The sequence below is a fragment of the Miniopterus schreibersii genome (assembly GCF_964146895.1).
Source record: "Miniopterus schreibersii genome assembly, chromosome: 6".
NCBI lineage: Eukaryota > Metazoa > Chordata > Mammalia > Chiroptera > Miniopteridae > Miniopterus > Miniopterus schreibersii.
The window spans coordinates 24,141,284-24,157,725 of record NC_138107.1 but is presented as its reverse complement, the minus strand read 5'-3'; the positions used below and the strand labels follow the sequence as shown (position 1 = coordinate 24,157,725).

At 44.1% G+C, this 16,442-nt stretch overlaps 1 protein-coding gene across 1 annotated transcript; it reads right to left on the bottom strand.

Annotated features, from left to right (window-relative positions):
- Positions 1-3,474: 3,474 nt before the first annotated feature.
- On the bottom strand, positions 3,475-15,894 carry BAG2 (BAG cochaperone 2). The gene is made up of 3 exons (XM_081140101.1): positions 15,502-15,894; positions 5,997-6,106; positions 3,475-4,051 (listed from the first exon to the last, which is right to left on the bottom strand). Exons 1-3 carry the CDS (start codon positions 15,612-15,614, stop codon positions 3,654-3,656), a joined length of 621 nt encoding a protein of 206 aa, XP_080996227.1. The 5' UTR covers positions 15,615-15,894; the 3' UTR covers positions 3,475-3,653.
- Between the last annotated feature and the right edge of the window lie 548 nt (positions 15,895-16,442).

The window sequence follows — 16,442 nt, the reverse complement described above, 5'->3', positions numbered from 1 at the left end:
AAAGTTGTTTCCTTGTGTTTTGAACCTCCCTCTCCAGCCTCACCCCCCCAATAATACATTTACTTTGTCCTGTGGTACAAAACAGAATTCAGATTTATTTAACAAGTTCTTCTGTTAGCCACCATGCTGAGCACCTTGTGTGCTGTATCTCATTGAAGTTTGGAATAGGAGCGTTATCACCCCCATTGTACAGCTGGGAGGGCAGGGATGTGCCTGGGGCCCTCTGCTGGTAAGGAAGGGGGTTGGAGGCTTGCACCAGGTCTCCCTGCCGCAAAGCTGATGCCCTCTTTGCTGTTTTGTCTTAGGCCTAGCATTACCTTCAGACCTGAGGTCTGACAATTACATTTGGAGATGTATTTGTAATACTCCCTGGATCCAAATGCTAGGTCAGTTTTCCAAGCCCAGGTTTTTCTATATTTTCTGATACTTTCTGTCAAATTCCTGCACAAACTCTATCCCGTTTAACCTGCTCTGGTCACCCCTGGAATGTGGCATATTAAAGCTGGACTAGATACTGAAATCGGCCCTCACCAAATGTGTGAGTGAATGCCAAAGTGATCCGAATGCCCACTACATGCAAAAGAAGCATATTTGCTGCAATATTTAGTGGTTTGAGGTGGGTAATTAAAAGATTTGTGTGGTCCAGGTCAAGCTGTTTACTCTGAGTTCGTGATTGAGAACTTAAGAATGTGGTCATGTCCCTACGCAGAAGGTCTGTTTCATTTTGCATGCTGGTTGTATGAGCAGATACACAAAAAAGTTCACACTCACTGCTGGTCCTTGTTGTCTTGCCTTTTCCACAACTCGGCTCTTTCCATTTTTGTTTTTGAACGATTGTAAATCCATCTTTCAAAAACAGTATTGTGTACGCACTCCAGGAATGCTAGTTTATCAATCATGTGAAAGGGACAAATGCACGGATGTTTCCTAGTTAAAAACCATTGCACAGTATTTAGTTTGCCAGATCCTTACTCTGCTTCTTTCAGTGGTGGTTCCGTTTTTTCATGGGTTCTAGTTTTAAAATGTTGAGGCGGAGTTCGGTAATTAGCTGATCACCTACCTCTTCAGGGTGAATTCTGTCCGGGTACTAGACTGAGCTCCAATACAAAGGGCCATGCCTGCACCCATTGCATCCCTCTACTGCCTCACTTGGTTAAGGTTTCATTAAATTAAAGGGAGCCGGCCATTCATGTAGAATACAGTGTGAATGGTGCCCCCTAGAGGATGCAATACTGGTACTAGGAGGGAAGCACAGCTGGAAGCCAGCAGTTCAACATTTAGGGATTTTTTTTTTCTTCTTCAATTTTCAGGGATTCCTACATTAAAATACCAGGAAGGTCAACTCTACATCTGCCAGATTTCTAACCGGGCAGTGGTGTTACTGCCTTCAGTTAATGAATAGCACTGGCTGCTCTGGTCAACTCCTCTGCAGGTCCTGCTAGCTCACACTGCAAGAGCTAGGATAGGGATTGGAACTCTACTGGGAAGCAGTGTTCATGAGGGATGGCAAACGGGCTGTCCGAAAATTATACATTACATTCTAGAATGTTATGCCTATCCCAGTGAGGGCCCTTAGGGAACATACCAACATGGACAACACATATACTCTGAATGCCCTTATAGTCCAAATCTATTACCTATATTAAAAAATGACAGTTGAAATGTGAGGAAATGAAGGAAAAAATGTGACTCTTGGGAGTTTCATCATTTGAAAATAAATCACACTTCCATTCTTAAAAAGAAGAAAGAACACATTGAGGTCGCTGCCCCTTGAATGTGGCCCAAGCTGGCAACCAGCAGACCAGGGACTAAAGCAGCTTGGAGATGGTCGATCACAGCTCTCAAGTCTCTGATAAGAAGTCGCCTCCAATAGACACCACTGCAAAGAGCAAGACAGAAACACTGCAAAGAACACAAAGGTTGAGGAGGCAGCGCTGGACTATTTTGTGATAAAGTCTCAGGTTGACGGAGTCAGTGGAAAGGCGGAGTACTTACTTCCCTGAATGGAAAGGATTTACAGATGCTGACAGTCCTTGAGAACTTGAGGAAAACTTGATCGTCTGTTTCTTAATTTTCAAGAAGCTGATAAACAGATGGTAAAAAAAAATCTTTATCTGACAATGAACCTGGTAATAGCAAATCAGAATCTGCTGACAAATCCAGAGGCTTTGCCATGGTTATCAATGAGAATGAATGCTTCCTGTGAAATGGAAAAATTTAAATGAGGTGGACATGCGGCTGGCAATCAAAGCAGCCATGAATTTCCTTAGATTGTAATTGCTTTTTATGAAGAGAGACTAATTGGGCATTTTTGTCCAGAAAACAAAGCTCAATATTGTTTTCATTGATATGTACATATTTATTGATATAAATAAAAAAATAAGTATCTGGATCTTAACTTTTTTCCCAGTATGAGAGAGTACTAATAAAAACTGAGTTTGAAATATTTGTTTTGTAGTAGTATTTGGGAAAGTTGAGGGCTTTGTATATCAATAACAATAATAAATAAATGTATTCTATAGTTGCTTCATTTGTTATAGATAAAAGAATCAATACACTGGTCAACCTTGTTAGTAAACAAAATGCAAACTAAAGGTGTTTCGTACCTAATGTTAGGAAAAAATGCTTAATACTGGAAAGCTTTCAGTGATATGGCTGCATTTTAATTATTGAAGACAGTATAGATTGTTATAACTCTTATACAAAAAAAACCTGGAAATATGTCAGGCCATGAAAATGTATATACCCTTTGACCCAGTAAATCTCACTGCTGGAAATTAATACAAAGAAAATGAAAAACAAAAGAAAGAAGGAAAAAGCTCTATGTACATCAGTTATGTTGCAGTAACGGCAACAAATTGGAAACAAGTGTCTAGTAAGGGAACGGTAAGTCAGAGGCTTTTAAGTTGACAATTTACATGGACTTTATAGTGCCATTTAATTTTTTTAAAGGTAAGTTACAACATTGTATTTTATGTAGTAATTAACACTTTAGAGAAATGATGCATTTGGAAAAAGATGAAGTGGATATATAGTTGTTCACGGTAAAATCAGATGTGAATTTTCTCACATTTTTCATATTTTCATGTACATCAACAAATATATTCATATTATGAGATGTGTAAATCTTTAAGTTCCAAATAATTTGACATACATATCTTAAAAAACTGCTGCATGAGAGAATGTAGGGAAAGGTTCTAATTGTGTGATTCCTTTTATCTCTGTAAGCACACTGCTTGGCCAACACTAGACGTGTGTGCGCTGCTGCGTCGACTTTCTAGTCGACCAAATGCCCCACGTGCCTGTGCATCTCCACACCAGACAAAGCCCAGGAAAGAACAGTGATTCTTTTGCCCCTCACTAAGCACTTACTCCCCCACACATATGAAGCATTCATCCAAACAGAATAGTAAAATATATATCTTGGGTGCTAGATCCTAGTAAAAGACAAGAATTCAATCTAAAAACTGATAATTAAAATATTTCTACTTTAATTGTTCACAAAACTGATGACACTGGAATATTTTCATCATCTGAAACAACTTTCACTATCAAATGAGTGGTTATGCCCAACATAAAGAACTAGTTATTACTTAAAATAGCATCTGATCATTTTTCATATCATTATTTGTAAGAGCTCTCAGCTTTGGAAACTAATTAAATCTGCTTTCAGCATTTTGTTGCAGAGATTTAGAATGCTCTAACAGCTTGATGGCCTTGTCAGAGTTTTCAACGTTTCTAAGCAGAGTCTCTAATCGTCTCTTAATTTTCTTCTGATCTTCAAGTGCACAGCCAATTACTATGGACTGAAACTTCTGATCAACTGGCCCTGGTGGCACCTCAGATGAACACGCACTGTACAGCGACATCAAGTGACTCTTGGCATTTCCCAGATCATTCAGAAACTTACTGACCACCTCATCAATAATCCTGGTGGCATGCTTGAGGGATTCTTGCTGCTGAGGGTTTCTAATTGTTTCTACTGAGACTTCAACAGTGAGGGTTCGTCCCATCAAACGGTTTGCAGTCAGATTTAATTCTTCTCTTTCTCCTACACATAAAAAGTTGGAAATATCGATCAATATGAGACATAAACTTATCCATGTTGAAGGGGTTCAGGACAGGCCCCTCCCCTCTGCAGCCCCAGAGCGTATCTCATACCTTAGCTCACACTGTCACCTTACTTTACCTTTCTGTCTCTAAACCTCTCGTATGGGGGGGAGTTCTGACTCACGTATATGAGGTTCCCATGTGTACATATGTAATTACATTTGGTTATTTTTCTGTTGTTAATCTGTCTCATGTCAATCTAATTACTAGACCAGCCAAAAGGATCTAGAAAGGCAGAGAAAAATTTCTGCCTCCCCCAACAATGTCAAGAACACTACCACATTTATTTGTGGCTAAATCAGTTTTCTGTAATCACCTCTATTATGAATTTTCTAAAGGCTGGAGTGAAAACTACAGCGTGTAAGATGAACTGATGAGGTGTTCTGGATTAGAGAGGGAGGTTGTAGAATAGCACACCCTTCCCTGAACGTCTGTGCACATGGAATACCAGACAACGTCTCCAGTTGTCATGCTTGCAGGTTTGGGCAGGGATGCACCTGTAACTGGGACGGAGATCGGGTCTTAACACAGAGTGAACAGTGAGCATAACCAGGGTTCTGTGCTCGTTAGGGCAGCAGAGAGCAGATGTCCTGGATCTCTCCATAAGGATGTGCATGTAGGGGAGGAAAAATAATTTCGCTCTTGTCTTCCTGAGTTCCTGTCTGAGAACCCTTGCAATAAAAGATTAACAAGGAAAAAAACCGTAAGTTCATTAACATGTATACCTCACATATACAGGAGAAACTAAGTAACTCTCTGCAATGGCTCAAGCCACCACCTTAAATACCATTTTCAGCTGAAGACAAAAGATTGTGGGGAGGACAGGAAGCCAGTTATGGGAGGTGACCCGGAAAATCACAGTAAACAGAGTAAGATATACCTACAGTGGGCGCCTTCTCCACTGATAAGACTTCCTTGTGATTCAGTCCCCTTCCTGGCAGAGAGGGAGACACCCTTACAAGTGGAAAGTTACTTTATAAATGTAAATTTCTCTTACAAAAAGGGTAACCTCTCTGTTTTCGGAGCTTCTCTTGTGTTCGCAGTTTCTCAAAAACAATCAGCTCAAAATATCGTTATGCCAAAGAGGCATATTTTGGGGTGGCATATCCTGCATGTTTATCAGAATACAATGCCCCAATTTGAGAAAACAGCCATGAGAGTGGAGAAAAGCTGGCGTCAAAATTATGCATCGACTTCACCCCCTTGAGACAAATTTAAGTTGGCCAGTGGTCTAAATCTCGGCCAGCACAAAGAGGCAATGATGGGAAAAGGGGAGCTGTCAACATTTCATTATTTATATGAAAAAGTCAGCAACCCCCTATTTGACCTGTTCTGTGACTTCCTTCCTAATTCACTGATCTTTGGCCAGGATGGTAGAGAGACAGACTAGATCTGACCCCACTGTGGACTCTGGAGGCACACTGCACACTTAGTGTACCAGCTCCCTGGCCCACTAGCTTGTCCCATGAAGGAAGCACCAAGGGAGCTAAATTCGGAAAGCCATTGTCAGTGAAAGCCATTGTCAGTATTTTCTCCCCTCACCTTTTCTGTTTTCACATTTACATACCAGTGACTCCTATAGAACTGAAGTTCTATACTTGGCCTTTATTGTTTGGGGCCAGCTTTCCTGCCAAAGGAGCTTGGAGGCCTTTTTCCATCACTTCTGGGCCACGGCCTGAGCCGGGGAGTACAGTGGAAGACTGACCTCTGGGTGAGCGGCTCTTGGAATAAGCCGACAGCCGCAGTGGCTGCCCGCTGCTCACATTAAGTGCTGAAATCTGGTGAACTCATCACACCACCAGTCAAGCAAAAACTGACCCACGCTTATCGCAAACCCCTCAGAGGGCTGTAAAAGGCGAGCCCCCGTCTGTGCAAGCAGCTCTCACCATCGCTGATCTGCCTCATGTCCTGGCTATTCTGGATACTGTGGATCATTTCCAGGAGGATTTCTCTCTCTTGCTCGATAGCAGTTGCTGCTTCTCTTAAAGCTTCCACCCTATATAAGTCGGGAAACAGGCAGTTACTACACGGAAGATGAGTGGTCCTCAGCCTCCTACCATTCAACTCCAGTTTAAAGATCATTAGGGACACTTCTCAAGAAGTCTTTATTCCGTTTTATTTTTTATTGTTTCATTTTTCTATTCATCTTTATTCTTCATCCTTTCACTTTTCTATCTTTTTGAATCCACCTACCCCCACTCCCATTTTCCTCCCTGCTTACAGGGCAATCATTCTATTTAGTGATTACCTGTTTGTTCTTGCAAAATATGTATTTGTGTATTCATACATTCTTCAATTTCTATCTCTCAGCATTATTAAAAACCATCCAGCTTCCTCCATGCACATCTAATCAGTAGCTTCTAATTGTTGCCTAATACTCCACACGTATATCCACCTGACTTTACCTCCACTCTCCCAGTGGAGACACGCACCTTGTCCCTCAGCTACTCATCACCACAAATGACCCTTCAATGAGTACATGTCCCCCTAAGGACCTGAATGAGAATCTGCTGAGGGTATGTCCCAGGACAGAGCTGCTGAGACACAGGGTATGTGTGCCCTCACTTTGACTCGGCACTAGGCTTGCTCCCTAGAATGGCTATACGGAGTAAAACTCCTGGCAGCAAAGCACAGGAGTTCCTATATCCCCACACCCTACCAATACTCAGCATTTTCCAACTTTCTAACTGCTTGTTGCCAGTCTAGCAAGGATAGTGATATCTCAATGCTTAATGTGCATTTATTTCATTAATAATTTCAGACATCTCTGCATTCTTTTTAGCCTGTTCAAAGCCTTTGTCTATTTTCTTGTTGATTTGCGTACTCAAGGTACTAATCCCTTGTTGGTTACTGACAATGCAATCACCTTCTCCCACCCTATCACATACGAACTTTGGGATATCCTTCACTGAACAGATCCTTATTTTGAAGTGATCAAATTCGTTTTTTCCTGGTTTTGTTTTGCCTTATGGTTTATGCTTTCGAAATGTTGTTTCAGGGTCTTCCCCATCCCTAGGTCATAAGATGTTCGCCTGCATTTCCTTCTATTAACTCTATCGTTTTACCTTTATCCTATTTGCATCTGTTTTTTTAACCTTCACCCCTGGATATGTTCATTGATTTTTAGAGAGGGAGGAAGGGAGGAGGGGAGAGTGGGGAAGAGAGAGAAACATCAGTGTGAGGAACATCAATCAGTTGCCTCCCGCACATACCCTGACCAGTAATTTAACCAGCAATCTTTTTTTGCTGTACGAGATGATGCTCCAACCAACAGGGCGACTTGGCCAGGGCTTCTATTTACATCTTAATCCATCTTGAATCCACCCTTGTATGTAGTTAGATAAGGATGTTGTTTTTTCTCCCAATAGTGAACCATTTTCTCCAACATTATTCACCAAAAATCTATCTTTCCCCCACTGATTTGTAGGTGGTCTACCTCTGAAATCTCTATTCCATCTGACTATTCCTACACGAAAGCCCATTTAAAACAATAGCACCTGTCCTGGCAGGTGTGGCTCAGTCTGTTGGTAGCCAGTTCGATTCCCAGTCAGGACACATGCCTGGGTTTTGGGCTCAATCCCAGTAGGGGCATGCAGGAGGCAGCCGATCAATGTTTGGCTCTCACATCGATGTTTCTCTCTCTCTCTTCTTTTCCTTTCCTCTCTCTAAAAATCAATTTAAAAAATCTTAAAAAAAAAGTAAAAAGTAACACCTGTCTTGCCCTGGCCGGTGCTGTGCAGTGGTTAGAGCATCAGTCCGTGCACCCTTCTCGGGTTCAATTCCTGGTCAGAGGCACATACCTGGGTCGCAGGTTCGATCCCCGGCGCATTGGAAAGCAACCAATCGGTGTGTCTCTCTCATCTATGTTTCTCTTTCTCTCATTCTCTCTCCACCCCGCTCTGTTCCATTTTCTCTAAAAATCAGTGGGAAAAATATCCCCGGGTGAGAATTTACAAAAAAAAAGCACCAGTCTTATAATATGCCTTAATATTTAGTAGGAACAGCCCCCTAGTCTTCTTTACAGAAAACTTAGCTATTAGGCTTTTATTCCTCCGTATAAACTCTAGAGTAAGTGTACGGTCACCCCATCCAAGAGCAGGACGTATCTCCACTTATTCAGATCCTCCTCTATATTCTTTATTAGCATTTTGAAGTATTCTTTTATTTTTATTTTTTATTTTTTTATTTTGGGAGCCACTACCTGGAGCCACAAGGCGTTGGTGGTGATTTTGTCTTGCAGTGAAGTATTCTTAATGGCAGTCTTGTGGACTCCGGAGTGTTCTAGAAGCTTTATGGATACTGTTGCTGCTGTGGATGATATGTTTTTAATGATATTTTCTAGTTATTTCTAGAGAAATGCTTTTCTAGGTTCATCTTGAAACTGGCTAACATGACAAATGATTTGTCTTTTAATTCTATTGGTTCTTCTAGATTGATGATCATAAAATGATAGTTTTTATCTCGTCCTTTACAGTGCTATTAGCTTTTTTTTTTTAACTTGAGAGAGAGAGAGAGAAACATGGATTTGTCGTTCCTCCTATCCATGCGCTCACTGGTTGATTTTTGCCTATGCCCTGACCGTGTATTGACCTCAGCACAACGGGATGATGCTCTAACCAACTGAGCTACTCTGCCAGGGCTACTCCTATTTTTCTTTATATAGCACTGACTAAAGTCCTTTTGTACTGTATTAAACAGCTGTGGTAAGAGAGAGCATCTTTGCCTCTTCCAGAATTTAAAGGGAATGCCTCTGTAGGTTTTTGATATAGAGCCATGATTAAACCATGTAAGTACTACTTTCCCCAACTCCCCGAGCTATGCACACACACGTGCTTATTACTACACATACCCATGAACACACCCAGTCACTGAAGAACTAGGCTGTGGAATTGTGAGAGAAATTCTGTGTGTTTAAAGTGCTCTGTTCCCAGGGCGCTTCCTTGCTATATATTACATCACAACTAAATAAGTTGCCAACTTTTCTAAACTGAACAGTGACAGATCTACCCAAGTATTCAGATGGTCTTAGAAATCCAAGATCACGAAGATCTAATCCTGACTGCTGCTTTAAGTGGGCACAAAGGAGCCACAATGTTTTAGCACGTGTCCATTCCATATAAGGATCCCCCTCCTCACCCAAACCACACATATGCCTTTTCCCCAACAGTCACCCACCTGTTATACCCCAAAATAGCACTCCTAAGCAGAAAAGTCACCGGGTCTCTTTATTCATCAAGATACTAAATATATGTTGGACTCTGCATTTATAAGGGCCAGTAAAAGCAAAGAGCTGGTAAGAATCTTACTATGTAACTAATTTGGCTAGAAAACACAATCAAAATTAATAATCTATGAAATAGGAATAATGCTGTAGCAGGCCCTCCTCTAGCACCACTCACGTTTTACATTTGCAAACTCTCACACGGGTAACTAGGGCCCAGTACATATGAGAGAGACTGAGTTGGCACTAACATGAAATATTTATGCTAACAACACAAACCGTGACTCTAGTGTTTAAATGACACAGATGAACCACGTGAATGGTAAAATGAGAAGATGCTGAAAGAAGAGAATAATTTTTTAACGCTCGAGTTTGTATTCGAATGTCAGATGATAGAGAATTGAAAGTTACTCTCGAAAGGGAGGCTTCATTTACAACTATTAAGTTAACAACAGTAAGTTCATGGTGTTGTTAACAAAAAATTGTTTAAAAGGAGACACTGGAAAAAATATAATGTGTCATGAAGAAATATTTTGTCATTAAATGAGACTAAATATAGAGGAAATTAGAATGAAACTTTTATGGTGCCCCCCCCAACCCCCACACAAGGCTAGAAAAGGACAGGGCATTTCCCTGTGAAAAATAGATTTCATCTTTTACAGAACTTCTCACATATATTTCACATATACCGTTCCCATATCACAGCAAAGATAAAATGTCATTCTTCCAAATCAAAGGTTTTTTGTTTTGTTTCTGGCTTCTGTGGCCTTTTCTTTGCTATTTCCTCTCTTGCTACATTCTTTACCCTTGTCTACTGGTGAAACTTTTTCAAAACCCAACCCTTTGGGCAGAAACTATTTCTTCTTTTTTTTTTTTAATCCTTGAGGATATTTTTTCCATTGCTCTTTCAGAGAGAGTGGAAGGGGGGGGGGGGAGAGAGAGAGAGGAACATCGATGTGAGAGAGACACACTGACTGGTTGCCTCCCACCAGCGCCCTGACCAGGGCCAGGGATCAAGCCTGCAACCGAGGTACGTGCCCCTGGCCGGAATTGAACCCAGGACCCTTCAGTCCATGGGCCGACGCCCTAACCACTGAGCCAGACCAGCCAGGGTGGCAGACACTATTTCTTCAACAACTTCCCCCTTCCTCTCCCTTGAGGGAATCAGTGCCTCCCTTGGCACTACTCTACCTCTGTCTGGTGTATGGACTCCATCGTATTTTTCTTTTTCTCTTTTAAAAAGCTGTATCTAGACCTCTGCTTAGCTTGTTTAAGTAATATTAGTACTGCTTATCAGCTATTGCCATCCTTAAATCGAACTCATATAATCTTTTGGCCTACCTTTCCACTAGTTCTAGAAAATTGTTAGCCACTGTATCTTCAAACATTCTCTGTCTTCCGTTCCCTATTCTCTTCCGGAGCTCTGGTTAGGAAAATGTCGGGCCATCTCACTTTACCCTTCATTTTTTTGTGTGTGTGTTTTTTTTAACACATCATTTGATAGCACTTTTCTTGGCAGAGAGGGGCAGCTCCGTTTTTACTAACAGATCCTGGAAGCAGCTACAAGTCCAAATTGGGAAAGAACTTATCCTCACATCAAGGCTGTGCTTCTGGAAAACTCTCTGCATGAGATCACAATGAAGCAGGCTTTTACCAACATAAATTGTGGTCAGAATATTCACATAAGGGCAGAACTGAAGGGCACTCATCCTCAGCTAGTCCTCGGGTAGCCGGCACTTCACAAGTCTCTGCAGCCTGGGTTTCAAAAGACGAATTGTTGGGAGACTAAGAGGGGACCCAACAGCAACTTCAGACTGGCTGCTACTGTGTCAGCTAATACGGTCTACAGTGGACACGGCAATGGCGCTCCAGTCCAGCTGTTCAAACCTCCTCTCCTCGCCCCAATTTTCCTCATCTAACAGGAATAATGGGATAGTTGTGAGTGAACGAAGTAAAGAAGGTAAACAATTTAATACGGCGACTGACAACATCAATTGAAAAAATATACACACGAGTTAATACGTGCAATGGGCCCAGAATGGGTGCTGGCAAACGTTATATATGTGGACTTACAAATAACAAAAATTTGTGTTTTCATAAAAAGGAGTGAAAATGGCAAGTGCTCCTATCATGGATTTATTTGAAACAAATAATTTCTCAAACAGGTTCTTAAAATCATAGTCCTGTCTCTTATTTAATACTCTTGTATCAAAAGAATACTACAGCCTGGCCAGCGTGGCTCAGTGGTTGAGCGCTGACCTATGAACCAGGAGGCAGCAGTCCGATTCCCAGTCAGGGCCCATGGCCAGGTTGCGGGCTCCATCCCCAGCTGGGGGCGTGCAGGAGGCAGCCGATCAGCGACTCTCTACCATTGATATTTCTCTCTCTCTCCCCCCCTCTCCCTCCTCTCTCTGAAATCAATAAAAACATTTTTTTTTTAAATACTACAATGATCACTCATATTTTAGGTAATGTAAGATTTTGAAGGGTTTTCCTGATCATAACCAAAGTATTAAATTACATTCACTATTGAAACACTTTGGTGTAAAAATGGGACTAATGTATAGTGTGAGGAGCTACCATGAGTACTGTGGCCTTAGGCAAGCCACTCAATCCCTCTGGACCTCAGTTCTCTCATTTCTAAGAGAGACAATATCTGCCCTCCTCATCAAAGGATTTTATAAGGTTCAAATCACAATGTTTATGAAAAGTGCTCTTTTAAATTATAGGCTATCATACAACATTAATTATGGTGCCACCCTGTTTTATGACTACTGGGACAATGGCACACCCTAAGAAACTTGCAGCCCAACAAATGATCTCTGTCACCCTCCTTCATTCACCCAACCCTCCACGTTAGCCACTGCAAATGACTGATAAGAGGGAGAAGGAGCCACAATATGATCAGTTTGGGGACAATCTCCTGTCCTGTCATTTTCCCCTGTGACACTCTCCACACCCATGTCCCATCTTCATGACCATCCAGAGCCTACGAGGAGCCACTCAATACCTGGCAAAAAGTGGGTGCTCAATATTTACTGAATTAAACACCAATTTAAATGGAATTTTCACTTCTCTCAGTAAAATCATATACTATTCCTTATACTATTTGCACATTTTAAAATACAACATATTTAAGAAAACTACTAATAAAGTATTAAGCTTTATAGCCAGTCTTCCTGGGTTCTAGCTATGTGACCTTGGGCAAGACTTTTAACTTCTTGTTTCAATTTCCCATCTGGAGAATGGAAATAATAACTTTCACAAAGGCATGGGGCCTGGCATATAGTCAGTGCTCATTAAATGAATAAATGTTAGCGTGTATTATTTATAATTACGATAACTTAAGCAAGGTGTTTTGAACCACTGATGAATGCAAAAATCAGACACCATTTGGAATTGGTAATGAAAACCAGGAGATAAAGGAATCACCTTTCTAGAAGGAGTCAGAAAAGACAAGCTAGTATCACGGTTAAAATGTTAGAAACAAACTGCATTATAAATATCATGTTTTCTTTTCAAAATTCACCTTCTAGGTATGATTCTAATTTTTAGCAGTGTAGTGACTGCTGTGACTCTGCCCATGTGGTTTCAAATAAACTTTAATGGATGAGCATTAGCATTTTTCTCTATTTTTACTTACTTTCTAAAATACTTCCTTAGTTTTCAGTCAATATTACTTTTTTTTAAAGAAAGAAACAGAGCTTACAAAAGTCTAAAACTATGAGGAAAGTCTTTACAATGAACAATTCAACACATATTAATCAGTCTTTTCCTCCTCAGCTCAAGGGTTAATTAAGAAAGTGAGTTTGCCCCAGCTGATGTGCTCAGTGGTTAGAGCATCCGCCTGCGCACCAAAGGGTCTCTGGATTTAATTCCTGGTCAAGGGCAACTATGGGTTGCAGGTTCACTCCCTGTCCCCAGCAATCGATGTGTCTGTCTCCTCTCACATCAGTGTCTTTCTCTCTCTCTCTCTCTCTCTCTCAATCGATGTGTCTGTCTCCTCTCACATCAGTGTCTCTCTCTCTCTTCCTCTCCCTCCCTTCCACTCTCTCTAAAAATCAATGGAAAAAATATCCTTGGGTGTGGATTAACAACAAAAATGTTATAGTTTAGCCCTGCTCCAGTGGTTCAGCTGGTTGGAGAATCGTCCCATACACGGAAAGGTTGTGGGTTTGATTCCCAGTCAGTGCACATACCTAGGTTGAGGGCTTGAATACCGGTCCGGGTGTGCGCAGTAGGCAACTGGCCGATGTTTCTTTCTCTCTCTCTTCCCACCTTCCTCTATCTTCAACAATCAATTTTTAAAAAAACACCCATATCCTCAGGTAAGGATTTAAAAAAGTTATAGTTTAATCACTTGTACACAGTAATCAGAATTCATTTTATATTAATCAATATTAGAATATAATAAATTCAAATCCAGAGGCTTTCTTTTAGAGAGGAGTACTTGACTTCGTTTTTTAAATTTATTTTTTCAAAAATTGATTTGAGAGAGAGGAAGGGAGAGAGAAACATGACGGGAGAGAGAAACATCAATTGTTTGCCTCCTGCATGCACCCTGACTCGGAATCCAACCCCCAACTTGGGCATGTGCCCTGACGGGGATTTGAACCCACCACCTTTTGTGGATGGGATGACGCTCCAACTTCTTCTGCACCTGACTTCTGCAGCTACCACACAAGGGGCATTAGTTCAAGTTTGAAGACAGCTTGAAGAAGGAGAGGCAACACCCTCAATCCTTTAAGGAAAACCCTTTCCTTCTGATTAGGGGAGAGAGACCCCTGAAATGGCTGAGAACATGCCCTCCACGTTGTAAAGACCTGGGGAGGCCTGTGAGTTACTTGTTATGCTGCTGCATAAAAAGAAATATTCTTCTGGGGGACGTTAAGTAGCTGAGGCCACAGATCTCTAGTTTTGCTCCACCGCCTCTGAGGGTTGATATAAAGATGTTAACGTTAAAAGCAATGGAGAAGCATTACTTTCCTCTTGTTCTGTTTTTCTCATTGTCTCAGCAGAACCCCCGAAAGTGGTTTGGGCTCAGGTTTCTCTAACTCTTGCCATCCATGAAATCATCGAGGGTGGAAAACCTCTCGTATTCTGACTCCTTTCTTGGGCTAGTCATAATAAATGCCTCATTCGCGAAGATAAACCGTGGTTACTAATGCACTGCCTTGGAAAACAGACACCTCTTCTTGTTTTGGTGTATGAGCCAGGGAGACAAAAGACATAATGAAACGCTTCTGAAAATTTTTGGTTCTCATACTCCTTGGCCCACCCAGAACCTGGTGAAACTATGGGGGAAAACCCCTCTGTGCAGTCCCAGGAGGCTGCGGGGACCTTCAGGAGATTTTCATTTAACTTCCCCTGCGGCACAGTTTACGCAGCGGCTTCAGTCCATCGACTACAGGACGTACATAGAAGTCTTCATACACCGTGAAAGGAAACAAGTATTTCCAAAATGTAGTAAGACTCGCCTAGAAACCCCAGACAAGCCCACCACCACGTTAAGCACTTAGCAACATCGTAATCAGTTAGGAGGGAAAAACTTCCTTTCCCCTTTGGGGCCAGCGCCGGGCCCGAGGGGTGCGCACAGCGCCTCGGTGGAAGGAGGCGCACAGTCAACACTGAGGCGCTAACGGGGCGCACGCAGAGCCCGGGGAAGCGGGGGCTGCTGTGTCTACTCCACAAAGTGCAAGCTCCCCGGCACCCGGCTCCTCTCTAGCCCCTGCTCTCGGGTGCATTCCTGGGTTTTCAAACGTTGCGCTGCCAAGTGTTTTGGAGCAAAGGAAACCGGTCGTTCCCCCCAAGGACGGCTCCCAGCCGCCTCTGCTGAAAACGCCCGGCAGGGAATGGGCAAGCTGGGAACATTCGGGGAGACCGCAGACCGGCGCCCAGAAGGTTCGGTAAGTGCTGTGGACCCCGAGGGTCACCGTCCCTCATCTCAAATGACGTCACTTTCATCGCCTCCCGTTTTGCTCCGCTCCCAAACGCTGCGGTCTGTTAGGGAGCACGTGGCCGCCAAAGAGGCGCTCCCGGGGTGCTGCTGAAACCCAAAGCGTTTTCTCTCGGGAGAAAAGCCCCCGAGAAACAAAACTGCCCGTGTCCCCGGAACACCAGGGTCGAGCCCGCGCCCCGCGCGCCCCCGCCGGCCGGGCCCGCGCCCTCACCTGAGCTCCAGCTGGTCCAGGCTCTCCAGCAGGCGGCTGGAGCGGTCGGCCATGGAGGAGGAGCGGCAGAAGCGGCCCTCGTTGGCTTTCGCGTTGATCTTGGCCTGAGCCATCTGAGCCTCTGAGGCGGGGCGGCCGAGAGGTCACCGGCCTGTCCGGCGGCGGCGAGTGGAGAGCTCGCGCCCCGGCGTCGCTGTGGGCGCGCGGGGCTCCCGCCTCCTCTGACGCCCGGGGGGGGGGGCCGGGAGCCGACCGCGCCGCAGCCGCGTGGCCAAACAAGGGCAGGCGCTCGCCCGCGGGCCGGGCTCGGCGCCGGCGGGGCACTGCCGCGGCGGCTGCGGGCGCCCGCGGGCCCTAGGCCCTCGGGGTGGCCCTCCGGGGGCCTGAGGAGCAAAATGCAAAGCCTGGCGGCGCCCGAGACACCTCCGGCGCGCGGGGGGTGGGGGGGCGGGGCGCAGAGGGGGAGGCCCACGCAGGGGGGCCTTGACACCACCGCGGAGCGCTCAGCCCTGCGGACCCTGGAACTACAGAACCCGGGCGGAGACGCACACAACATCCGCACCCCCACCCCCCACCCCCACCCCCACCCCACCGCACCCCCGGGCGGCTCCGACGCTCCCCGCAGCCCCAAAGTCGCCAACTGTCCACACGCGAAGGGACCCAAGGCGAGGCTGTGGGTGCACCCCTCGGTGATGCCTTCCCTTAGTTGCTCCCAGCCCCCATAATTCACAGCAAAATACAAAACGCTGAAGCCCCTGGATCCAAGGAGAAGAGGTCCCCTTTGGGAACAGAGGGCGCGTAACTACTTGCCTAGCCGGCCCTGTTAGCACTTCCCGGAGATGACAGCCTGGGTGACAGCGCTGCAGGAACAGGGGAAACGGGAAACATCGACCCAGCTGCCTCTTTCCAGCTGGGTGTAGGAAGCAAGGTGGACGTACATT